The sequence below is a fragment of the Notothenia coriiceps genome, unplaced genomic scaffold (genome assembly GCF_000735185.1).
Source record: "Notothenia coriiceps isolate Sejong01 unplaced genomic scaffold, NC01 NC01_scaffold00001737, whole genome shotgun sequence".
NCBI classification, from domain to species: domain Eukaryota; kingdom Metazoa; phylum Chordata; class Actinopteri; order Perciformes; family Nototheniidae; genus Notothenia; species Notothenia coriiceps.
Window position 1 is genome coordinate 20,865 of NW_011334438.1, and position 25,991 is coordinate 46,855.

Here is a 25,991-nt window from a genome sequence, read left to right on the forward strand (position 1 = left end):
GATCCATAATCCTTTCAACTCCTACATAAATGTTTTAGTCATCGTGAGGAAAAAAATCGTACGTATCAGACACTTAAAAATATCTACCTCATACCTTTTTTTTACCTTGATTGCAGCACCCAAAATATGAGAATGTGTATATTACATGAATAAAACTAAATATTACACATTGTTGATTGTGTAATTATGTAATTTATAAATAAATATAAATTCAGCCTACGATTTCACTTCTTTTACACATTCTTAGTCCCCGTCTGATCCAACAAATATTTCATAGACCAAATATGTGTATCCTGGAGAATCCTACTATATATTGCAGTATATACCTAATGTAAGATTGAGACTCTTAAGACCACTCTTTGTACATAGGCCTATATGAGGTTTAATTTGTTAAATGGATTAATGGAAAACTTCAGAGATTTCTCAAACTGCTGAAACGTAGTTAACGTGTAGTCTATTATCACAGACAGTACTATCAGCAGCTCCTCTATAATTCAGTTGAAACCTGTAATAACAGTTCTGATAACGAAAATGTGAAAAACGTGGATGAAAAATAATAAACCAACATTAAATTCACAACGTCAGTTCATCTGCATGTGGAGCAGATCCTGGTTTGATTACACTGCAGATTTCCTCGTTAATTTTCCAGCTTTTCAGGGAGAGTTGCTCTTTTCAACAAATTACGCTACGGTTTTTTCATTTTATCCATGTCTGTAAGTGTGAATGTCCATGATACATTCATACACTGCTGGCAATACAGTGATTATTCATCATGACAAGTAACACCTACTATGTGTGGGTGGTAGAACATCGAGTCATATTTACATGTTTCGGCAGGCAAGCTGTGTGATTTTACACAAATCATGTGGCTGTTTTCCATCAGATGCATGAAAGTCTAAGTTAAATGTTTTTTGCAAAAGGAAAAGTACATGAGCCTACATGTTAAGTAGTCCTCCAGGCTTTTTTGTCTGCCGTAATACAATGACGCTACTGACAGTCTGTGGTGCTGATTCAAGCTAACTAAATGTAGGCAAGTTAAGACAGGAAGTGCAATGATACGGCCTTCACAATAACGTTTAAAAGTACAAAAAAAGTAAACTTAAAGGTGGGGTAGGTAATTTTGGAGAAACCAGCTCGGGTGCGCTAGAATTTGAAAATAAACAACCGGAAAAAATCTGCCCTTCCTTACAGACAGAGCACAACACACACGAACGCACACATGACCAATGAGGGCACGAGATAAGTTTGTGCACAGATGGAAGGCTGACAGGCAGGTATGCCATCCAGTTATTTTAGCCGGGCCGGCTAAAATGATTGGTCGTGCTTTTTACAGCGCAACGGCTTCCACAGATTATTTGTTTTAATGTATATAGTCAAAGCATGGCATATATTCATTGCTATCGGGATGTTAAGAGCATTCCATGGAATACAACAAAAAGTGTTTCTGAAATAAATTACATAGGGCCTACCCAGTGGCGTAACTATCGACGGTGCAGCCGGTGTAATTAAGAAAAATCTAATGATAAAGCTATAAAACAAGAAAGCCTAACAATATCGCAAATAATAATAATAATAATTATATAATATATTAATTATTTATTGTCATTTATGGACATTTCGCGCATTATGTTGTCAAGCTGTTTGCTTCCTCCCACATTATTTTGAAAACCTCTTACTAGGGAAGTTGGTTGTATGTAATGCTGTCTCGCGCTACAGTAGTGTATTGCTTTACCTTTTGAATGAGTGAACGGCTTACAAGAAGAAGAAGCATAACTTTTTTTCATAGCTTCGCCTTTTCCTCTACGTTATGGAGGCTCGGGCTCATTTCTACCGTGAGGAAATCAACAGCACGGTGTGGGAAGTCCCGGAGAAATTCACACGGCTCAAACAGATAGGAACCGGGGCGTACGGCTCGGTGTGGTGAGTGTCGTCTACCTTAACGTTGTATCAAATGTGTGTCGTAGTTTGAAGCTGACTGTGTGTAAACACTGCTTGGTCTGAGAGCCCAGCATTCATAAATGTGAGCTGTACACGCAGCCTGTGGTGGGCCTGGGTTATATCCATAGAGTGTATCCTGTAACGTACTGTACACTAACACACGGCCAACACGGACACAGCTATACCTCACACTATATCAAGTAATTACACCTGGTATTTTATACAGCGCATCCTGGCAGCATCATGTGTTAGCGTAAAGAAAACACATTGCATTACCCGTACCTTTTTAATTTATATGCAATGTATGCTGCTATATGTTGCTATTTTAGATTAAATATGGCCACTTTCCTTTCTTCATGCACTCTTTTAAAATGTACAGAAATAGCACAGAGAAGCCACATAAACAGTGCCTATATAGAGGCTTTCTATTTACATGTATATGCATTGCACAGGTTTGAAATGACACAGACACACCCATCACTTAACATTATTGATTTACAGGTACCCTGTTGTTTATCTACCTGACTGGATAAATATAATCAGTGTAATGGTCAATTAACCTGCAATTTCATACATTTGGTATACTTGTTATTATTTGTGGTATGAAGTATTTTTATTTATCAGTCATATTGCTTTAAGAGATCAAAAACGCCTTTCAAGCCATATGTTAATGATGGACCATTTTAAATCCACGCTAATAAGGATATCTTTAACGTGTCAGATGGGGCAAAGTATGTAAAAGTTGGTTTAATTAAGGCTGCTGTCAAGTTTCATATGGAAAATATCCACATTAAAAAACTTGGAATAATAACCTACACTTTAAGATGTTACAAATACTGATAATTAAAGCGTCCAAGTTCCCCCAGCAAAACCCCACCAAAGACATTTTTGCACAGCCACCAATCGATCTTCTCCAGACTTCCATTAATGTTATTATGGTGAATATTTAATTCCTTTATCAATTACAGAGTACCACTGATGTAAGCATAATAGTGTGGGAGTGGTGGTCTGTCAAAGCAAACATATCTGACCTTTAAAGGAAGCACCAGCTGATGAACTTGGATCAAACCACCACCATTAGCTGTATTTTTTACAGATAATGGTGGGGGTTTGATCCATAAGAGCTTATCTCTCATTATTCATCTAGTGTGAAATTAGAACCACAGCAAGGCAAGAACATATTTTTAATGAAAGAAATAACAGTTTCATCACAAATATATGTGTTAGATGAACTGTATTCTTTGTGGATGTTTATCTGGCTTGCTGTGTGTCAAATTGATAATGCAATATCCTACATTTGTGCATCCTCCACAGCACTATGGTGCACAAGAGATGTGTGTCATTTGTGTTGGTGGATGTGGCTCCAAATAGCCTAACAAGCTTGTCCGCCTACGATGTGTTGCCCTGCAGATCACAGCAGACATCACGAGTTGCCAAACATTTACATGTTCATACTCAATAAACCACAGATCCCCCTTCACTCTGTTAGAGATTGAGTCCCACGTACAGTGCCTCCATCTGAGAACCTGTTTGCATTCAAGAGTGAAACTCTTTTTCTCACTGCTCTGACTTCAAAAGAGTGAAACCTTAGTGATACTAGAAGAGACACGCAGAGTGCAAGAGAATGACTTGTTTTTCCATCTCCCCTCACAGCTCATCAATAAATGAGAAGAATAAAGAGAAAGTGGCCATCAAGAAGCTCCACAGGCCCTTCCAGTCCGAGATCTTTGCTAAGAGGGCATACAGAGAGCTCAGACTGCTCAAACACATGAAGCATGAAAACGTAGGAATAAATATCATTTTCATAATAAATTGCTTAACAATTTTGCATTTTAGACATGATTATATCCTGTTAATGCTTCAACTTATTGCGTCTGCTCCCATGTGTGTAACAGTCACCTCGCTCTTTCATTCCAACCAGGTGATAGGACTCATCGATGTGTTTTCACCCGCCACAACCCTCGATGAAATGCAGGACTTGTGAGTATTATTCCTAATATTAGCAAAGCCATCAGGCTGAGACAGGCACCATCTCTTTAGAGGAGAAGTGTGTGCTTTGAACAGAAAGTGTGACGATCTATGAACAAAGGATCACTTTAATGTTATACACTATATGGCCCAAAGAATGTGGACGCCCCTTTTTACATGTTATTGTCAAACCATGTACTTCTATAAAAACCTGGCCTGTGAAGTTCTTCCACACCAAAGTCTGATAACCATCTCTCTCCAATGTCTCCATACATTCAACATGTTTTTGTACACTTCATGTTAAAAGGACCTAGCCTAAACACTAGGATCTTATGATATTATTATTCCCTTACTGTCTCAGAGAAATAGAGAAACAATAAGCATAATTATTGGTTGAATTTTTACTTCAAAGCAAGGGAAACTTTAACCATTTCTCAATTACTAGTAGTTAAGCAAACCACATCAATTAGGGAACATTTTTGAATTGATTACCGTTAGTTAGCAAACGTAGACTTTTGAATGGGCAAATTAGGAGGAAACGGCAAAGATGAAGAGTATAGTGAAGGTTGTATAAACGTTAGTGTTACATAAATATACACAAGCTCCTTAATCAATGTATAGAAAGGAATAGATAACAGCATTAACAGCGTGTGGAAAATATCAGCGAACAGCAAAGGAATAATGTTGACTATTAGTTGTGATCTTTACTGAAAAAGGTTTACATATACCCATAGAGGTGAACATAGTGTGCGTTTCTCTCCATCCACTCTCCTGCTCACCCTCCCCCACTTTTTCTCAGCTACCTGGTGATGCCTTACATGTTTACTGACCTGTCCAAGGTGCGGGGTCACCTCACAGAAGACAAAGTCCAGTTTCTCGTCTACCAGATGCTGTGTGGACTCAGGGTGAGCCGGGAAGCCTAACTAGACTTTGCACAGATTAAACACACAATATGTAATTGTTGTGCCACTCATTTCAATCAAAACGTAATCTTGAAAATAGTTGTTTGAAAGTCTTTAACAGAAGCCGTATTATACAAAGAGGTCTTCTCCTCCAACTGGACAAATCGGAGGGCTTCTCCGATTATTACAATCATTTGGTTAAAATACATAGCTAAAACATTTTAAGATCTAAAAAGTGCATGTTGCTTACAACTGGAAGAAAATCTAATAAGATTTGTTGGCAGACAAATGTAAAAAGAAATGTGGGATAATGTTAGCACATGTAACATACAGTAGTTTAAGTTGTTTTCAGACATTTTGATGAGTATAAGTCACATGTTATAGCTTTAATGCACTCTAATTAAACAATAATAGACAATTGTCTGGTGAACTGGCACACTAATAAAACCACCATTTAAAAAATAAATAAATAAATAAATTTAAAAAAAGGCACTTTAAAGATAGAATTGCCATACACAATGCATATATTTTGTATGTGACGGCAATAATAATATATGCCCTATCTCTCCCTTTCTGCAGTACATTCACAAAGCTGGAATCATCCACAGGGTATGTACAAGTTCATGTCTGTGTCAACTTTGAAGCTTGGGTAAAAAAAAGAAAGCTTCATTATGATAAAAAATACTTTTACAGGCTGTTATTAAGGCTGTGCAATGTGTGCAGTGTGCAATAATCTGTTTTAGATAGCACACATGCTCATTTCCTGTACTGCAGAAGTACATGGGAATTGTATTTGTCATTGTTATTGCACAGTTTAGAAACCCTGCTCCAACAGGTAAGATGAGTTAACTCTCTGATTTTTTACTGCATGTCTGGAGATGTTAGGCCACACCCGTCAGAACCACTGCCAAGTGGGTGTGTGAGGAGAAAAAAAGTCAGGTTAGATAAATACACCACTTATCTATCAGAAAGACAATTCATTAAGATAATATAATAAAAGAAAGATTAATGACGGCCTCTTATCTGTTGCGCATAAAATCTTGCCAAAAAAAACACAGAACATTATTTTTAAATTATTGGTACTGTTCAAGGGCATAAAGTTCTGATTTGTGTGGGATTTCAAAATGCAACATCTACTGTTAAAGGGCCCTGTTATGCTATTGGGGACTTCCCTTTCCTGTAGTATGTTCTATAGGTTTTTGTGCATGTAACTGGTCTGCAATGGCCAAATTCCTAAAGTTCCCTAGAGTTTCCTAAGAGTTTCTCTCCCACACACTCCCCCCCCCCCCCCCCCCCCCTGCCTGAAGCATCTCCATTGTAGACCTTTGTTTACTTTCGCAACGTTGTGAGCTCACTGTGTAACACTCGCACTCCAATTGGCTAGCACTCCATCACAATGTATGTGATAGGCTAAGGTTCAGTACATCTCTAAGTGGTTGACCAATCACAACAGAGCCGGCCAGCTAACCAATCAGAGCAGACTGGGCTCTGGTTTCAGGACGGAGGGTGAAAAGAGGTGCTGCAGCACAGGCAGTATGAGAACAATAAAGAGCTTTTTGAACATTAAAGCATGGAGACATGTCACTGTAGAGGCACAAAACAAATATGAACCTGGAAACGAGCATAATAGGGCTCCTTTAAATATATTTTTTTGTTTTCCTTGCAGGAAGGTAATGATTATACAAACACAAAAAAATATTTGTCTTAAGGAATTTTTTATATGTGGTGGTTGATCTCTTGATCAGCTAACTGTGTTTTTGTGAATGTGTGTTTAATCTCCAGGAAATATGATCATGCAATTACTCTTGTAACTCCTATCGCAGTAAAGGAGTTATCAACACTCACTAACAGCGCGGCCCTTATCACACCTTTTGTCCCAGTATTTTATGAGTGACTCTGCAGAAATGCTGATGTGAGTTTCATGGTCAGCTTATAGTTGAGTCACAACAAAGAATCCCTGTTTTAAATCCCCGCAGTATACAGACATAAGGCTGAGCTACGGGAACTACAAGCACTAAGGCTCTTCTCAGCCCCTGCAGTGATACTACACAGTACAAGCAGTATCATTTTCTGTTAATCTCTATGTGCAATACACAACCCTCACTCAGCAGCTCATTCTCTTTTACAGGATCTTAAGCCTGGAAACTTGGCTGTGAACCAAGACTGTGAACTGAAGGTTTGTACTTCTAAGGATTACATCAGAAAACATGACAAAGCTGAAATGATGCTGCTGCTGCTGCTGCAGCAAGAAAATAATTGGATTCAGCAGGTTTCAAAGAAAGTAACAAAGTACAAGATAAACTTGAAAATCAGCAATATACGGGAAACAGGACATGAAATAAATAACAATTGTTGCCAAAAATGTCTCTAGTGATGCAAAATGGTTAAATGTTTTAAAATGTTTATGTATGAAAACATCTTATGATGGGAAAATGTGAACCATTATGATGGATTCTCTATGCATTTTAGGAAGTGTCCACTGATATGCATGCACAAATGAAACACCTTTTCAAACAATTCATTTGACAGACATATTTTGTGAATATTCTGTGTTCATGTTCCAGAGTGTGATCTGTGTTTTTGCTCACCGTGCAGATCCTGGACTTCGGGCTGGCTCGCAGTACTGACGCTGAAATGACAGGCTACGTGGTGACCCGTTGGTACCGGGCGCCTGAGGTCATTCTGAACTGGATGCACTACACCCAGACTGGCAAGACAATCGTAGCTGTTACTCATTCTCACCTCCGTCCCTGCTGTCGGCTCAGTATGGAGTTGGCCTGTTCGGTGCTGTAACTGTTTGTCGTGTGAAAACATGCCAACTCTAGTTACAGGGCTTTCTTTCTTTGAGGCTGGCTTGCATGGTACGCTGTGGGTCAGCAGCTTCTATAATCCTGTCGTTGAAGCTGCATCGGTGTCATTTTGACTATCAATCTTTTTCGACCCTTAATCTGTTAGCAGTTGACAGAGATGGATCTGACAGCAGCCTGAAAGTGCTGAGACTCCATGACAGAGCTGTCAGCTCAATGAAACTGACTTTCTCAGGATTTATGTGTCTTTATGAGATAGTGGGATTGCATTTTGTAAACATCTCCCGCAGAATGGAAAGTAGCACAGAAAGCAATTCTGGCAAATTGACACCCTTAGTAGCATTAGCACAATATATTCTGCACTATGGTGAATAGGAACTTGCTCTGATGTATAAATCCCATCTTCCTCATTTGTATTGCACTGAGCATAACATTTTTTTATTTGACCTTCAGTGCTATTGTTCTATATTGATGCTAGGTGTGAGTTGCAGAGTAATGTATCTGATGTCAAAGTATCTGCCTGGACTTAAATGTAAAATAACTATAATGCATTGGATTGAGATTTAAAAACTCAACAGCAGTGTTTCTTTTCAGAAATCCGGTCCCAGTTACTCAAAAGAATCCAAAGGCCTTGTTGTGAGCAGTTTCATGTAGGAACTATTTACTTTCTACCACACTACAATTGTCTGTCGTATGACCGCTCAGAAGGAAGTGTGCATGGATATATTGGAGAAAAGGCAGCCATCTCTACGGCACATATCTCCAACACACTGCAACTCACACCTAAACAATTTACACTTGTGTTAATGAGTATTCTGCCCGGGTGCTTACTCACATATTTCTTTTTTTTCATTCTAGTGGACATCTGGTCTGTGGGCTGCATCATGGCAGAAATGATCAATGGAAAAACCCTTTTCAAAGGGAGAGACTGTATCCTTTCATCAGCCCTGTCCATGTACTGGACTTTTAATAATGTAATGTAATGTGAATGTGCTGAATGATTCCCGAACGACAGGTCATCAAGTTTTAATTTCACTTCATTAAATCATTGTAATATTAAAGGTGATGAAGCCACTTTATTAAACATTGACAGCTTTATTTGATGATGGGAACTATAAATAAGGTGCAGAAGGGAACAGAAATCACAGTATATTACATTCAGCAAAACCCCTTCCCTCAGGCAGCATCCAAGGCAGCTGCTACTGCACTGTATAACATACTTTTCCTGCATATTTTATATTATCTTCTGATGTTCTTTTTTGCACTTTACTGATGTATAGCATCTTAAAGCGGTCACTTGTGGCTTTCAATTTATTTTATTATTCTGTTTTATAGACCTCCGGGAAAATCCTACTTTCTACTGCTACTGAATGGATGTTATTGATTACCTGGTTAAAAAATCCTTGATTTTAACCCTTTATTACCAGACATGGACCAGCTGACTCAGATCATGAAAGTAACTGGAGTTCCTGGATCAGAGTTCGTACAGAAACTGGACAGTCCAGAGGTAGGTCAAACTACCTTATGTGTATGTTAACAAATGTATATTTACGTCTTGAATCTACAGTTAGCTGGTTGCGGAACAACTTACTGATATTTGGCCTTTTTTACCTGTGGTGGGACTAAAAGTATGAGGTTTGTCCTGAGGGTTGCAGCAAGGGTTTATGGAACATACAGTTGTTTAAAGACATGGAATTGAATCGTCAACATATTTATTTAATCCATGTACCTCAAGTAACTGCTTAAACATATGTCTCAGTCAATCTGAAGCAATCTTCATCTATTCAGGAATTTGTCATATAAATATAAAATATATATAAAAACATGGGATCATTATGTAAATATGCATAATCATGCACTAATCTAAAAATGTGTGGCTTACCTAGACATAAGAAGACAGAACCATACTATACAATACAGTTCAACGTCACCAAAGTTAATTCAATTATGCAATGACTCATTGAATTTTACAGTATCAACGATATCGCCTGCACACTGCAGCAGTAGATTACTCATAAGCTGATAACTGTTTGGAAAATATAAAACAGTGTATTGATTCCCTCAGTCACAGTTCCTGATCAGTTGAAATGCATGTAATTGGAATAATTCTAGTCCATAACCAAAATAAAATACGATGTCTGCAAAATGAAAACAATAAAGCCTGAAGCTGGTACTTTTATTTGCATTATAATGAGGTACAAATTAGTTTTTGATGCTTAATTGTAACCATCTTTTATTTTTTAAAACAGGCCAAAACCTATATTAAGGCCCTTCCTCGCTATCCCAGAAAAGACTTCTCAACGTTGTTCCCCAGAGCCAGTGCAAAGGGTAAGTTCAGACACAGCCTTTGCTCCACAAACAGTATTTGCACCCTTTTAACACACTGTAAGAGCCACTTAAACAATTATTTGGCTAAATGTTATTGTTGGCATGATCGATTACATAGTTGTTGAGTATCATTTATGAATACCAACGTTTTTGCTAGGGTTATGTTTCTGTTTGGTTCTGTGGTAATCCACAGAGATCAAACATCTCAGGATGGTCAAGAAAAGGACACATTCTCTTAGTTGATAATCTTGGCATTAGCGGAATCTATTCTTTTTGGAAACAGCTTAAACTGTAACAATACGTAGACACTGAGCCAAAAGTACTTTGAACTTGTATGTATAATATAATATTCTCTGTAGTATTGTCAGTAAAAAACACTCAGTTACATTTTTCTGCATTTATTTTTGATGAAGTTGTGGCAATATGTTGTGCCCTTTACTGTGGGCAGGGATCGACCTGCTGGAGAAGATGCTGGTTCTGGACGGGGACGAGAGACCTACGGCAGAGCTAGCTTTGGAGCACCCATATTTCGACGGCCTAAGAGACCCAGACGACTTACCTTTACCCAAGCATTATGATGACAGCCATGACAATGCCACATTGACCCTGGATGAGTGGAAACGTAAGCAAAAAAGAATATTAAAAGATGCTATCATAATATAATCAATGAGCAGATTTGTTTAGTGTTAATGTACATTACTAATCAGTTATGGCCTCATTATAAAATATTAAAAGAAGTAACTAACTGTAAATGTTAGCCATATTAAATCATCTACTCCAACTATTACTATACCTACCTCCTGTTGCAGGGCTTCTGTTAATAGGATAGTTTGGATTGTTGTTGGTTTGTATACTTATAATAAAACAGTAGATGGCGGTAGGCCCCTAGTTTGTAAAACAGGAGTATCAGTTTATGAACTCAAAATTTAGAATATTTTCACTGCTTTATTTTGCCATCAGACAGCCCTTTAAGACGGTAAACTGAATCCGTATGCTATTCTCTCTTCTAAGCCAACAGACTCCATGTACAAAAAAAGTCATTTTACCTTTCAGAACATAGGAGTTGCTGTTGTATTACTGGCTCGAATCAATTCCTTTGTTGGTTTTATTGTGTGACTTTGATGAATAAGAATCAACACTTTAAAACATCACATTTGCGCAATCACAGAAACAAACCAACCAGTTAGCAACGGACCAGCAACTTCTGATTAAAGCAGGGTACAATTATTGTCAACACGTAAAAATAAAGCTGTGAAAATATTCAATAATTTGATAGAATTATGGGAATAAAATATGTCTTGCTGCTGCCCAATTCACAGCAGTAAATAGTTTCCGCTTCTCCAAACTGGGGATGTGCCGACCGCCATTATTACAAACTATGGATAAATACCTTATACAACCATACTTCAAACTTAATGAAATCTTTCCCTGTATCACTTGCGATGTATAATTGTTGTTAAGAATGAATATGCCTTATAATGGATTTCTGTTGAAATGGGGACATGCTGGACATAACAAAAATAAATGTTTTCCCTCTGCGCCCACAGGGTTGTGCTTCAAAGAGGTGAAAAGCTTTGTGCCGTTCCCACGACGAGACTCCAAGAGAAAAAATACCCTGACTATGACTCCGTGACCCAATGAATGTCTTGTAACTACTGATGTCCCAACCTAGAACACATACAGCCAATGGTGCCCTTGTATATTGCAGCCATGAATTCACTTTTACTCTGGATATGTTTAGATTTTGAATCAGTGTTCAGAGGAGGGATTTTATTAAAACTCACAACTTTTTATTTTTGTGTAATTGTTTCCCAAGTGTGGATTTTCCTTCATGTTACACAATCCCTATCAGTGAGTTGCCTTGCAAATGTATTGTGACCAAATATCACAGGGTTTACTGTAAGATTTACTTTAATGTTGTTTTCCAATAAAACAAGATATGTTCTCATTTTTGTTCTTGATGTGAAAACAGCTTTGTTATACGTTCTATATTAAATAATCATCGAGGAACAAGTCTGGGTTTCGCCAATAAATTCTCTGAAAACTGAAACTGCTAACGAGCTAAGACCCCAAAATATTAGCAGTTAGCCTACTGTGTGAAATGTACTCAATGTTACCTGGAATTGGTAGCCAATAAGGTGCATGATATTGAGAACAACAAGTAGTGTGTATTCATGTCTCTGCTAAATATGCTCTATTATAACTTCTTTAAGTGTACACCAAACCATAAGCTTTTAAATATGTAATGACTTAGCTGGTACATTAAAAGGCTGCTTCATGACATATAATATTCTTTAGGCTAAGGGGTACACATTTTGAATATTATTTAGGGTAAGGGTTGCACATTTAGAATACAGAAAGCTGTACTAACACCAATACCTGACTGATCTGTCATGGCACTGTTGAGTATCTTGCGCGCGAAAATCATGGCCTGGTCATGTCAAAGGGGTGGGCTAAACTTTTAGCAAACTGCTGTTATTAAGTTAACATGAAGTAGGCTGTTTCGGCGTCACAATAAAATATATCATGAGAACTCATTTTGCGCATTTCTTCCATTAAGACCATTAAGACCCTTTAAAGTTCTACTTCATTTGAAAGTTATTTACATTGGACATTTTAAAAGAAAAATTAATAAAAGCAAAACGTAATATGAGTGCATAATACGAGTGATTTAACGTAAATTACAACAACCACATGTATAATAAAAACAATGGGGGAAGTATCTCTGCATTACGCAGACCCGGAGTGCCTATACCTATTACCATACTGCTCTTCCAACTTCTGCCACATTTCAATACATGTTTTGACAACAACATTCATTTATTTTTGACTCTATTCCAATAATATACTGGGGTAAGGATATGCTGGCAGGAGGGAAAAAATAAGTGTATTTAAATGTCGTCTTATTTAGAGTTGTTCTAATCGTGAAACATTCAAACACTTAATGTGCCAATAAGGACTTTATTTTGAAACATCTACCCGGAAGTCCTATGATTTTATTCTTGCTAATGTCGGTGTACATACTCAGGATCCCAAATAGCTAGCCAGCTAACCGAACGGGGCTACAATCTCTCCTTCTCACAAAATTATTTCGACAAAACGCTGTTATTAATGCAAATGTACCGCTCGTATTCTCAGTAAGCCTTTGGGATTGACTCCCAAACGCCGTCTTGTGAAGAAACGGAGGCGGTATAAAATAGCTATATTCACCGGCGCTGCCAGTAAACTGTAGCTGGCTAACGGTAGCTAGTAGCTTCGAGAGTACAGCAAGTAAGGCGGCTGGCTGGTCAACCATTACTGTAGAAGCGGCTTCAGACCGCCGGCTGTCGAGCTACCTGTGTCAGTCAGTTGCCATAATAGGTAAGATGGTTCAAGTTTGCTACGCACTGTTTATTTATTAAAGAGTGGCTTAAAACGGTTAATCCCCTTTTAACCTAGCAACGGTTTAAGTTGTTATGCGCCTTGACTATGGCAAAATATAACGAGGCAGATAATGTTAGTTATGCCAATCTTTTAAAGTTAGCAGGTTAGCTAGCTGATATATTTGACTACTTCTCTCGGCACTTTTTTTTTACCAGAGTAACGTACGGAAATACTGTCACAATGATGTTCCTTTTTCATCCCGACTTGACAATACAAAGCACTGCATCGGCATTCCAAATATGTAGTTTAAATGAATCTAAAGAAGAGCTTTTTATAGTGTTTTTAAACTGTAAATATGGCTGACATTTTACGCTCGAAATAAGGACACTGATCTGTTGAGACCGCATTATTCTTAAAGCTGATTGGCTCAGACGAGGATCAGTCAATTCTTCCTCAAAGCTGATTGGATGCGCTTATTGCGTTGTGCCTAGCCCTGATAGTAGTTGCCAACAGTTTATGAGATAAAGTCAAGAATGATCTACATATTTTTATTTGCCATGTGTTTACTGTCAGTGAAACGTTTGGCAGTGTTCAGCTGTCAATGCATCGATCTATTCATGTAGCCACTTTGATTGAGTGAGTAAAGAGTTCTGCGAGTTGAGGTGTGTGAAGGAATGTTTACACCAGCCCTGCCTAATAACACTGTGCAGCAACATTCAAGCTATGCCAGGGATGTTTTGAATGACTTAATATGTCAAGAAGGCATGAAATATGTTAATATTTCAGTTTCATACCGTCGTTGTGGCAATGGCATTAGATATTGCTTATTTCTGTAAATATATTAGGAACACAAGGGGGATTAAAGCTGTTCAATAAGTCTAACTAGATAAGAATACAGGTTTGCTTCACAATTATTATGACATAATAATCTACAATTCATCATGAAATGCTTAATGTTGTTCAGAATATGTTATTATTATTAACAGACTGACAATAATGTTTTCTCATATTATTATGTCTGCTTTTAAACCTACAGGAGGTACATTGTGATTGGTGGCCTATGAGGAAGCCACGTCGTAAAGGCCAGGTGGCCGCAGGAAGTGGGGCTGATGTCAGGAAGTCCAATGGGACGGTTGGCGGGCGTGGGGGTGCCCGCCAGCGATCTCCATCCCCTTACAGCCTCAAGGCATCTCCGAGCAGAGAAACCCTTTCTTACACCCAGGCCCAAAAGGTAGTAGAGGTGGAACTAGATGGTAGGCTTCACCGCATTTCTATTCTGGAGCCTCTCGAGGTCATTACCGATGATGAGATGATGGCTCAGGACATAAGTGAGTGTAACAGCAACAAGGAGAACAGTGAGCAGTCATCATCTCCCACCAGCAGTGTCCGCAAACCCCCCACACCCCGAGGACGCAGGAAAGACTCCAAATGTCCTGTCAAATCGCCTTCCAAAAACCACTGTACCAATTCTCATCCCCAAACACCGGAAAAGTTAAATGCATCACACCTTCAGCACATGACTCTCCCTGAACCTAAGTTTCATGTGCTAGAAACCTTCAAACCGGTCGAGGCTCCTCCTCTACCTGCCGCATATTACCGCTACATTGAGCGCTCAGCTGAGGATCAGGAAGCTGAGGCACAATATGACATGGACGACGAGGACACCGCCTGGCTGGAGATGGTCAATGCCGGCCGGATGTCGGCGGGATACTCAGCTGTCAAACCGGACACTTTTGAGCTGCTTGTTGACCGACTAGAGGAGGAGGCGTACCGGGAAGCCCGCAGCCGGGCGCCCTCCCAGAGTGCTATTGACGACGATGCCTTCTGCTGCGTGTGCCTGGATGATGAGTGCCTCAACAGCAATGTTATCCTTTTCTGTGACTCCTGCAACCTGGCTGTGCACCAGGAGTGTTACGGTGTTCCCTACATCCCTGAGGGCCAGTGGCTCTGCCGCTGCTGCCTCCAGTCCCCTCAGAAACCTGTTGACTGTGTTCTATGTCCGAACCGTGGTGGTGCATTCAAGCAAACAAGTGACGGACGCTGGGCTCATGTGGTCTGTGCCATCTGGATCCCTGAAGTGTGCTTTGCCAATACAGTTTTTCTAGAACCAATAGAAGGGGTTAGCAACATCCCCCCGGCACGCTGGAAACTGACCTGCTACCTGTGCAAACAGAAGGGCCGCGGTGCATCAATTCAATGCCACAAGGCCAACTGTTACACTGCGTTTCACGTCACATGTGCTCAGCGCGCTGGCCTGTTTATGAAGATCGATCCTGTGCGAGAGACAAACGTTCACGGGACAACGTTTTCTGTTAAGAAGACTGCGTTCTGTGTGGCCCATTCACCTCCTGGACAAGAGGCCGTCTCAGATGAGGAGAGTGAAGGAAGAGTGGTGGGCAGCAGGGGGAGGGCCAGTAGAGGACGAAGTGCCTACACAGATGGCCCTGTTACACCGAAAAAAGGCAGGAAGTCGGAAGATGGTGCCAAGAATGACAAAAAGAAAGGGAAGAAGGGCGCAGAGGCAATAGCGCAACAAAGTTCATCACCACAAGCCACAGTGCCTCAGATACCCACAAGCAGGTTGGATTTATTTTTTAATACAAGAATGTTGTCTGTTGGTCAACTAAAATGAAATGTTTTTTTGTTCTGCTAGCTAATTTAAATACACAAATAAAAACATTTCTTTGGAGATGCATAATCTGATGTCTGTCTTGCATCCATCTCTTTTTTATAGGCTGAATATCATCTGTAAAGGAATTATCTTTCAAAGGAAAAACCAGTTCACCCATAGGCTGCATAACTACTGGCTGCTGAAACGTCAGTCCAGGAACGGTGTGCCGCTGATTCGGTGTATGCACTCTAATGTCCAATCCCAAAGGATTACTGAACAGGTCAGGGTCGCACACTGTTCTACACTCTGCGACATTTTCTGTACTTTACTGATAACAACCATAATTGGTGATTTGCGTTGCTGCACATTTCTATAACCATTGTCCTACCCAACTATTTCCAAAATGCATTGAATGCCCTTAGTTACATCTCTGATACAGTCACTATACAACAGAGCTGAAAATAATAAATGTTATTTGTGTACTTGGTAGCCCGAGGTGGATGAGAAGGTTTCTGCTGCCAGAGAAGCACTGAGGTACTGGCAGAAGCTGCGGCATGATCTTGAAAAAGCCAGGCTGTTGGTGGAGCTCATCCGAAAGAGGGAGAAACTCAAACGGGAACAGGTGACATATGAATATCAAACACTCACAGGCAATTAACTGTATTTCATTGTTCTGTTTTTTTAATGTATCTGTTACCTATTTAGAAGCATCAGGAAACAAATATATTTTTTTATACAGATGATGTACTGGACCTCCAGTGGTCTTTGGATGTTGAAATGTGACCAGTTGTAAACACAACTTGATATTCTGGTCTGCTTTGGACATCTTTGTAGAAATAGATAATGTACTGTCTCTTACAAAAAACAATTAGCTAGTTTCCTTCACAAGTATCGCCCCACACTGTGTCCCTTGCCTTTAGCATTTAGGCAGTCTGTATAAAACTTGTTTCAACTTTCACATATGGTGACGTCGAATGCTTATCCCCTCACAACTGCAGGTCAAAGTTCACCAGGAAGCTCTTCAGATGCAGTTGACCCCAATGTTGATGCTGCTCCGCTCCACTCTGGACCAACTACAGGAGAAGGACACAGCCGAGATCTTTGCAGAGCCAGTGAACATCAAAGAGGTCAGACATTACACTGCTTCAACACCAATTACAAAGTACAGATGCAAGCAGGATGTATAGAGTTGTGACGTGGAATGACATTTTTTATTTAATTGACATGCTCAGTCTTACTTATCAGAGAAGCTTTTCAATATCCTAGATAATGTTAAGACCCTATAGGTTTATGTTCTTTCCCCTCTGTAAATCTTACCTTCATTCAGGCAAATTAGAAAGAAACGCTAACCCAGATATTTAAAGTGAACAGATTTAAGCCACATATTGTAAATCAGTTGTCTCAACAGCATACTCTTTATTTCCATTTGAGGTGCACATGAATCATTGAATGCATGGTTATGAAATTATACCTTGTAGAAAGCCATCTACCTTTTTCCAATTTTAGGCAAAGTATGTTCAATCTTCTTAGCCAGAACCAGATATTTTATAATATAGTTCTTTATCTTTTATATTGACAATTTTACTGTGTCTTGCCCATCAAAGCTGCCAAAGCACTGCACCTGTAAGTTATGTGACATTTGTAGGGGTGGGGGGTGAATGGGACTTTCACTTCCTGGATCAAGGATGCCCGATGTAGCACCTCATCCATCGATAGCCTTTTCCACCTGTCCTATTATTTACACTTGAACTCATTTGTATTTGTTCCTACCAATACGTGTCCATTCCTCTCAGTAACTGCAGTTATGTCTCCCCTCAGGTCCCAGACTACCCAGAGTTCATCAGCCAGCCCATGGACTTTTCCACCATGCGCTCTAAGCTTGAGAGTCACGCCTACCGCTCACTGTCTGACCTGGAGACCGACTTCAACTTGATGGTGTCCAACTGCCTCCTCTACAACGGGAAGGACACCGTTTTCCATCGGGTAGGGCTACGTCTCAGAGACTTAGGGGGAGCCGTACTGCGCCACGCCCAGCGCCAAGCCACCAACACCGGCCTGGACCTGAACACCGGCATGCACCTCCTAGAGTCGCCGCAGAAACGAGACTTTTACAGCTGCACCTGGGAGGATGGTGAGTCACAGTGCTGGAAATACACATGAGATGTTAACACCATTTGTTCTTTAGATAGGGGTCTGTATATACTGTATTCCTCTCATATGATATGATGCATACATGGATGTAAGGTCTAGTCCAGTGAATTTAAGAAAAATATTTATTTTCAACAATAATGCAACAAAACACAAAGTTGATTTAATGGGATCAGAATTCAATTCAGCTTGGATTCAGTTTCAGATATGGTATACAATTTAACTTTTTTTTGGCAAGATTGCAGGAGGTTGTATATTTAACTGGGTCTTCTTTTTCTAAAAACTGTTTCCACATAGAATCTGTTGGGGATCTGTGGTCTTGTATCAATCTTCTTCAATTTACTGATGTGTAATTATTTAAACATGTATAATCATAATATACATTTTGTACTGGCAGGTTTAAATGTGCCAATCAAGAATTCACAATATACTGTGTCTTTAGACAGTTTACCTAGCTTTGGCAAACTGAAAAGTGATGTAGAAGTACCTTTTTATTGCAGTCTTGAGTAGTGAGTTGGTTCAGAGATAATAAATGTCTTGTTTTCAAATGATTTGCTCTTTAGCACACTGCCAGTGTTAAACTCATGTTTGTGTCCTGTTGTGTGCAGTTGACAGTGTGTTGGACCCAGACAACCGGCTTCACATGACCGTGGAGGAGCAGCTGAAGGAGCTGCTAGAAAAGATGGACTTTGTCTCCTCCATGCGATGCAGCGGCGCCCGAACCCGACGCGTCCGCCTGCTCCGTCGGGAGATCAACAGCATCCGCCACAGGCAGGGCCAACCCTCCCGCCACAGCCTCCTCAACGGTCATCTGAAGGAAGAGGACGAGGATGAGGAGGAAGATGACGACAAAGATGCCAAGGCAGACAACAGCCTTTTGTCTTCGGACAAAGGTGGGTGATGAACAGCACATCAACAGTATGAACATTGCCAATGCATGCACCTTTTTAAAGCCTCTTTTTTTTCTTTTTCTTTTTCTTTCTTTTTTTTTTATGAGACCAGTTGTAAACATGAGCTAACAGAACATTGTCCTCAGGTAATTGAGCCAGGGTCCCCCCCACGCACCAACCCCAACCACCCCACTGTCTCCAGTCTAGTAAGTAGGGGCCCACAGAGTCTCGTTAGCCATGGCTGCCTCACAACTCCTCTCTCCCAGTGCACTCTATGTCTGCACCTTCTATACTTCACTCTCATGGACTCACCACTCTCCATTGGCCACGTAGTCATGCCATGTCATCCCACTTCTGACTCCAGACTGCTCCAGTCAAACAGTCTCTTGCTGCCGTAGAGGAGGTGGGCAGAACACCTGTGATTTGTGTCAGTCATTAAATACTGCCATGTTACCATGTTGCTGGTGTACAGTTGTGAGAGCAAAGTTAATATTCACTCGTCTTGATAAGCTCGTCCATATCTACAGAACGCCCCAACTCCCTTTGGGCTCTGGTTAGACTGTTAGAATGAAAGTGTAACCCATTATGAAGTGACACCATGTGCAAACTACACCACCACATCACACTACATACTAAATGGACATTCATTTGAAATTAACGCTGAGTGAAATTTGAGTTGATTTTTTTTTCTTCCTTATCCTCTAGAAGACGTCAAATCCACTTCTCCCCCAAAACTGGAGCCAACAGGGCCGGCTCCGCCTCCACGCTGCGGAGACGCACATCTGGGGCCTCCCACCCTGCGGCCAATCACAGGGGAGCACCAGCCCTCCAACTGGGCCTGCAAACGCCTCAAGATGGAATGTGAGCCCTCAGACATCACCACAGAGAACTTGAATTGCACGAAAGCACAGGAGCGGCCGGTGTCGCCCCCACCCATTTTGCACAGCGAAGGACAGGCGGTGGTCAATGGCCTGCCTGAGCTCAGCTCCCCCCCGCGGCCCACCACTGGGGGAGTCGGGCGACGAACCTCTGTATTGTTCAAGAAGGCAAAAAATGGAGCGAAGCTGTTCAGAGAGAGAGACAATCCTCTGCGGAACGGGAAGGGGCCGCAGGACGCCCCCACAGCCCCCAACTCCACAGCCAGTACCCCAGCCTCCACACCTTTGTCCACTCCATCCAAGACCCCACAGAAAAGTCCCGGACCCCCCACCCTCAATGAACAACGGACCCCCAGTCGAAACATGGGCTCAGATAGTGAGCTGGAGAAGACGCCAAACCATACACTGGAACGGGGTGAGAGGCTTTACTTTGTTACATTGGTTTAACATTGCTATGTTAGAAACTCTTGTATGTCTTGTTTGCTACCAGTGAACATGTCCTATATAATATCTGACAGCAAATCAAAGTGAAGTAATGAATGAAATGTATGTTGCAGATGCTACAGTTTCCCTTCTAAGTAAAGCTAAATGTAGCTACATGTTTACTTTAAAAACAGGCTTGTCGTCGCTCGTTAAAAAGATAAAGAAGCAGTCTGTAACTTGTATTTTAGCCATTTAAATGTTTTGTTCATCACATCAGGTTTGCATCCTCTTGTTACCTAATCACAGAACAGGAACTCGTTTCTGTTCATTTAAGTTTACCAAATCATCAAAACAAAAGTTCCCTCTACCCTTACACAGACACTTATCTGTGTTTATACTGTGCTGTATTCTTTTTTTATATGACGGTAATGCTGTGTTGTTTTCCTTGCTACTGATATGAGATTCAAGATTGCTGCGCTTGGATGTGCCCGTAACTGTTTTTACCTCCTGGTTTTCTGAGATTTCTCTCATTTGCTTTCAGGACTAACAAACGGCTTCAACAAGCACAAAGACGGCGGGTCCGACTCTGAGTACAGCCCTTGTCCAGTCCTGCTCAAAGAAATGTAAGACGTGACATATCTGCTGTCAGTGGCTGTGTGGTGATGGTAATGATTAAAATACAATAACAGTACGATGTGCCGTGTTACAGCTGCTCTCCACCCAAACGGAGCCTCGGGAAACCAGCTCTTTCCAAAGTTCCCTTTCTGGATATAGTCAATGGAGACACAGACTACACTGGTATGTTTTTCCTTGCTGTATAAGATTGTATGTCACCCTTTTGTCCCTCCATTTTGCTCACAAAACATCAAAACCAAACACTTTGGCCTCAAAATAAATGACATGTGTCCCGTAAATGTTCTTCTTTCAATAAATATATGTTGCTGCTGCAGGGAACAGCAGCCAGGTGTCAGATGATGGGACGGAGCTGGAGCCTCTGGATCTGGTGTGGGCCAAGTGTCGGGGGTACCCCTCCTACCCTGCTCTGGTAAATCCTTATACTACTATGACTGTTTTATGACATAAGACTATTACTTGTTTAGATTGTTTGCCTTTATTGTAGAGACAGAATGGAAACAGGGTTATAGAGGGGATGACAGGCAGGAAAAAAGGCCGCCAGCTCTACCAATACAAGGCGGCCCGCAACTATTACTTTTTTAATAACTTTTTTCATACATTAATAGGACTTTTTAGGATATATTACGCATTTTTATTTACTATAGTATGACTTTCTTGTCACAAATGTTTCCTTACGGATGTCCAGTGGTCTCCAGTCAGTGGACTAAGACTGAGCCAGTTCCTTTGCTTTCTTTGCCTTTTCACTTCTATGCAATTTATGGTAAAATCCACTCTAGAATTACTGGAGAAAGTTGGTATTGTGATTGATTTGCATTAAAAAAAAAAAATACCGCGTTGAGATTCAGGATTTACTGCAAGCATTAACGTTGTTTTTTTCTATCACATATAATAATTTGACTTATTTTATGGCATGTTACTTTTTTGACATACTGCTCTCCTTAATATCACTATTAAGTCTAGCTCTTTAAATACTGTATGCACCTTTTGCAACATTTACATAAATGAGCTTGACGGGGATTTAAACCGATGTGGAAACTGAAATAGGAAGAGAATGGCTGTGTGAGTGCAGTGCTAAACAGACTTACATTTCTTGTGAGACTGACTATGTGTCGGTTCCAGATCATCGACCCAGAGATGCCCGAGGAGGGCATGCTGCACAACGGGGTGCCCATCCCTGTCCCCCCCAAAGAAGTCCTCTGTCTGGGAGAGCAGAGGCAGGAGGAAGCCAACGAGAGGCTTTACCTGGTGCTGTTCTTCGACAACAAGCGGACATGGTGAGGGTCGAACGGACACGTTTACTGCAGAGCTCCTTCTGACACACTGACGGTTAGCCAGGCTGCTGCTGCTCTTAAAAAGAATACTAGATTTGTATTAATTGTTTTTACATGTTTTATTGGATATTGGCCTGTCAATGTCATTAACCATCATGTGAAGTAATGAAAAAGGTGGTTCTAAACCTTGGGTGTTATGAAATTAGAATTCAAATTGTTACAGTTAAATACCCAGCAAATTATCGAACCTCATAATGCCTAAGTTGCATCCTATACCCTCTACATCAGAAAAGAAACTACCGTACTTTTCGGACTATAAGCCGCGCCTTTTTTCCAATTTTTCGACGCTGCGGCTTATATAACGGTGCGGCTAATCTATGGATTTGTACAGCTCACGGCCACCACCTTTAACTCTATGGGCTCTATGGCCGGTCCGCGCCCCCCAACTTTAAGCGGCGGGTTCCAGCAGGAAAAGCTGGAGGCCGGAAAAGAGTGAGACAGGTAGCGCGCAAAAGTAAAAGTGGAACCGAGATTGGTACGAGAGACAGAACGAGAGCAAGACAGACAGACATTACGAGAGCGAGACAGTTTGTCCCCGTACCACTGGTTGAAAACCGCTGCTGTAGATCACTGCCGGTACGTGCGCTGGGAGCGCACCGTTTAAGTTTGAAAGTTGAAAAGTTTGTGTGTCTGAAACGCTATGTGATACAGTACAGTTTACACAGCACAGTACATGTTCTGTAGCTACTATTGCACTAAATGCTAACACTTGAATACGTTATGCAAATATGCAACTTGTTTGTTGAAATGTTAATAAATGGGAGCTTCCTCAAACAGCCATCTCTTTCCCGACAATCCCCTCTGTGCACGAACCCTTACATATGGTAATTAAACATTAAAACACCTGCGGCTTATAGTCCAGTGCGGCTTATATATGTACACATCATTCAATTTAGCTGCTGCGGCTTATATTCAGGTGCGCCTTATAGTCCGAAAATTACGGTACACTATGTGCTTTTCCATATCATTTCAACAATAATGTACACATTTAACTTGCATGGCTCTTGTTTTGAAAACCCATAGCGTAACGATTAATAAAAGTAGGTCTTTAGAATCGAAACAAGACTATATCTTCTGAGTAAAACTAATACAAATTGACTGAAGTTTCAACAGACCCGAACGTTATATATATTTAGAAATATAAATATATATATATATATATATATATATATATATCCCTACACAATAACTAGTTTTTGTAGGACAATAAAATCCTTGGTAAAGAAGTGTCACTTTAGTTTTTTTAACAAAGACCAATCTGTTTCTTGGATCTAATTTAATTTGATATCACATTATAAGCCTATGCAGTTTAATAATACAAATACATTTATTATTATTCATTAGTTGTTTCATCATTTTATTTCATTTGCTTTTTTGTGGCCTGAATTTTATCTTATTTAAAAAATAATGAATATCTGTATAGTTTTTCTGTACATCTTTACATTAAACACAAGGATCAGCATGCAATGGGTCCAAAGCAGTGACATCATCAACCTGTGTCTCTGGTCCTATAGGCAGTGGCTGCAACGTGACAAGGTGACACCCTTGGGTGTGGACGACACAGCGGACAAGCTGCGGATAATGGAGGGACGCAAAACCAGTATCCGCAAGTCTGTCCAGGTGGCGTACGACCGCGCCATGATCCACCAGAGCCGGGTCAGCCACAGCCACGGCTTTGTGACCTCCAACTACCTGTAGGGGGCGAGCTGAGCCCTGAGAGCCCAGTCAGACACTATGCATCTCCCCTTGGTCTTAAAGCAGCAGGTGGAATCTTTATTCACACTGCAATCTGAAGAGGTCGCCACAGCACATAGTCCTGGACTGTCGTACCAAACCACTAGTGTGTGACACACGCACACACAGCGGTGGTGTTTGCCTTCCTGCCGGGGGGGATGAAGTTCCCTTTAGGTCCTGCGTTGCTGCGTCAGTAAGCGTTAAACCCTGTTCAGGGACGTATCGAGGTATCTGCTTACTCCACCTAGATGTGTGGTGGATCAAATGTAAAATAATTCCCCTCTATTTTGTATGATGCTACTGCCAAGGAATCAAATTGTCAGGAAAAGAGATTTGACATATTTATAGAAGACGTATGAATGGATCACTGCCATCTTTTATACAATAGCTTTTTACATTTTAATCTTTTACAAAGACACTTGTATATTATTAAGGCACACTTTGTGTACATATGTATGTGTTTTACCAGGCCCGATTTAATTTAATGTTGCTGTTTTTAAAATGCGTATTTCAATCAAGCTACAGGGGCAAAGCGAGGCTGCGTATATTTGCGGAGATGAAATAATTCCTGAAGTGCTGCAGTGTGCTTCGCTCGTCTTTACATCATTTCATTGTGCTGTGTTTGTGTGTACATTGAGAGCATACAACACAATGAGCCATTGTTCTTTATATCTGAATTCTCTTTTTGATACAGAGAGAAATAATTTATTTATGGATGACAGAATTATAGAAATAAAGATATATTGGTGAATTTTGAGAATGAAATCTTATTTAAAACAACAGAGTGAGGTTTTTAAAGAAATGCAGTCAACATTTTAACAGATTAGATCATGTTTGGTTTGATGTTAACGATGATTTTACTCAAGACCCTCCACCATCATTCACCACTGACCCCCAGAAGATTCTATTTATTGTCCAGAGCCCCATTTGATCAAATGGAAAGATACACCTTATAAGCTTGTAGCACTACCTGCATATTTTACCTGCTCACCAAATATGTTGTCTAAAACATGTTGTCTAAAACAGTATTCCCATATTTGGGAAATAAATGCTCTATTAAAACCTTTTGGGATACTTAACTGCAGTCTTTTTATTATTTAAAAAAAAAGCAAACGTGGGATCAGTTCACACTCTTTCATTATTCAATTATAATCACTTGTTAGATATTTAAATACTGTAAATGCTTTACAAACAATGATTCACACAGAAATCTCAAACAGTATTGTAACTTCAAGTTAGCTCTGTTAACAGTTATAAAAATACCTATACATTTAATTGTTTTGAAAGAAAGACATGTCTAGACAAAAGCTATTATATCATTATTATACGTACTATCCCATTACTTATTGATTACATTTTTTTAAATGACTGATATTTTTGCCATTCTATACGATTTTGTTTTTGAAATGTTTTCAGAAAGTACTTTTCCCAGAGCTGCCAAATCTCACCCTTTGAGAGTGAGAGTCACGCAATTTAACCTCTTCACACGCCTCACGCCACACTTGCCATTTCACACGCTTTTTTCCCCCCTCTCACTACTTTATAATTATTTTTTTAATTTAATGATATATTTCCATAACTTGTTGCTTGAGGCTTTCCGTAGTTTGAGTCAGGGACAGGGTGAGCCCGCCCTATTCTGCCCCCGATTGTCTGACTGAGATATGTGATAACCAATCATCAGCCCCCAACGAAAGGCACCACGTATACAAACCAATCAGAGGCAGCTTAGGGCGGGTCATTGCGTCTCTATCCTATGAAGACAACTCTATGAGAACAACACTTATGAGGAATTGAAAAGTAAACGTGAGATGTCTGTCAGCGCCTCAATAATGCCGTGACTGACATTTTCATCTGAAGCGGGAGGTTAAACGGTAGGTAACCCACTTCATTTTTACAAACACATTTTACAAATATTTTTATTTTGTGTAATTAAGGATGTAAAGAGAGCATCTGTAGCCTCTGTGTTACTAATTGCAGCCGATATGGAGTAGCCGTGCTTAGTCTGGAGGAGGAAACCTTTTGAACCGGGACCTT

At 40.3% G+C, this 25,991-nt stretch overlaps 2 protein-coding genes across 3 annotated transcripts; both read left to right on the plus strand.

The window, feature by feature from the left end:
* The first annotated feature begins 1,684 nt into the window (after positions 1-1,684).
* mapk13 (mitogen-activated protein kinase 13) lies at positions 1,685-11,891 on the plus strand. The gene is made up of 12 exons (XM_010792237.1): positions 1,685-1,920; positions 3,592-3,721; positions 3,860-3,918; positions 4,706-4,811; positions 5,388-5,417; positions 6,937-6,984; positions 7,404-7,518; positions 8,474-8,545; positions 9,043-9,122; positions 9,865-9,943; positions 10,392-10,565; positions 11,491-11,891. The coding sequence occupies exons 1-12, from the start codon at positions 1,808-1,810 to the stop codon at positions 11,574-11,576; spliced, it is 1,092 nt and encodes a 363-aa protein (XP_010790539.1). The 5' UTR covers positions 1,685-1,807; the 3' UTR covers positions 11,577-11,891.
* A 1,067-nt stretch (positions 11,892-12,958) lies between these two features.
* On the plus strand, positions 12,959-25,036 carry brpf3b (bromodomain and PHD finger containing, 3b). Of its 2 annotated transcripts, none has more exons than XM_010792249.1 (13): positions 12,959-13,303; positions 14,343-15,886; positions 16,041-16,197; positions 16,408-16,539; positions 16,916-17,044; positions 17,736-18,048; positions 18,674-18,958; positions 19,661-20,248; positions 20,798-20,879; positions 20,966-21,054; positions 21,207-21,301; positions 22,012-22,166; positions 23,738-25,036. In XM_010792249.1, exons 2-13 carry the CDS (start codon positions 14,367-14,369, stop codon positions 23,919-23,921), a joined length of 3,729 nt encoding a protein of 1,242 aa, XP_010790551.1. In that variant the 5' UTR covers positions 12,959-13,303; positions 14,343-14,366; the 3' UTR covers positions 23,922-25,036. The 2 variants fall into 2 exon arrangements, with proteins under 2 accessions (XP_010790551.1, XP_010790559.1); XM_010792257.1 differs by having other exon boundaries at positions 19,664-20,248.
* Positions 25,037-25,991: the final 955 nt, after the last annotated feature.

Bases quoted from the DNA above. Each gene is read 5' to 3' on its own strand.
- brpf3b (XM_010792249.1), top strand. From the start codon at position 14,367: ATGAGGAAGCCACGTCGTAAAGGCCAGGTGGCCGCAGGAAGTGGGGCT. The intron at 18,049-18,673 runs GTGAGTCACAGT...TGTTGTGTGCAG, and splicing joins CAGCTGCACCTGGGAGGATG to TTGACAGTGTGTTGGACCCA. The intron at 20,880-20,965 runs GTAAGACGTGAC...GCCGTGTTACAG, and splicing joins CCAGTCCTGCTCAAAGAAAT to CTGCTCTCCACCCAAACGGA.
- mapk13 (XM_010792237.1), top strand. From the start codon at position 1,808: ATGGAGGCTCGGGCTCATTTCTACCGTGAGGAAATCAACAGCACGGTG. The intron at 3,722-3,859 runs GTAGGAATAAAT...CATTCCAACCAG, and splicing joins AACACATGAAGCATGAAAAC to GTGATAGGACTCATCGATGT. The intron at 6,985-7,403 runs GTTTGTACTTCT...CTCACCGTGCAG, and splicing joins ACCAAGACTGTGAACTGAAG to ATCCTGGACTTCGGGCTGGC.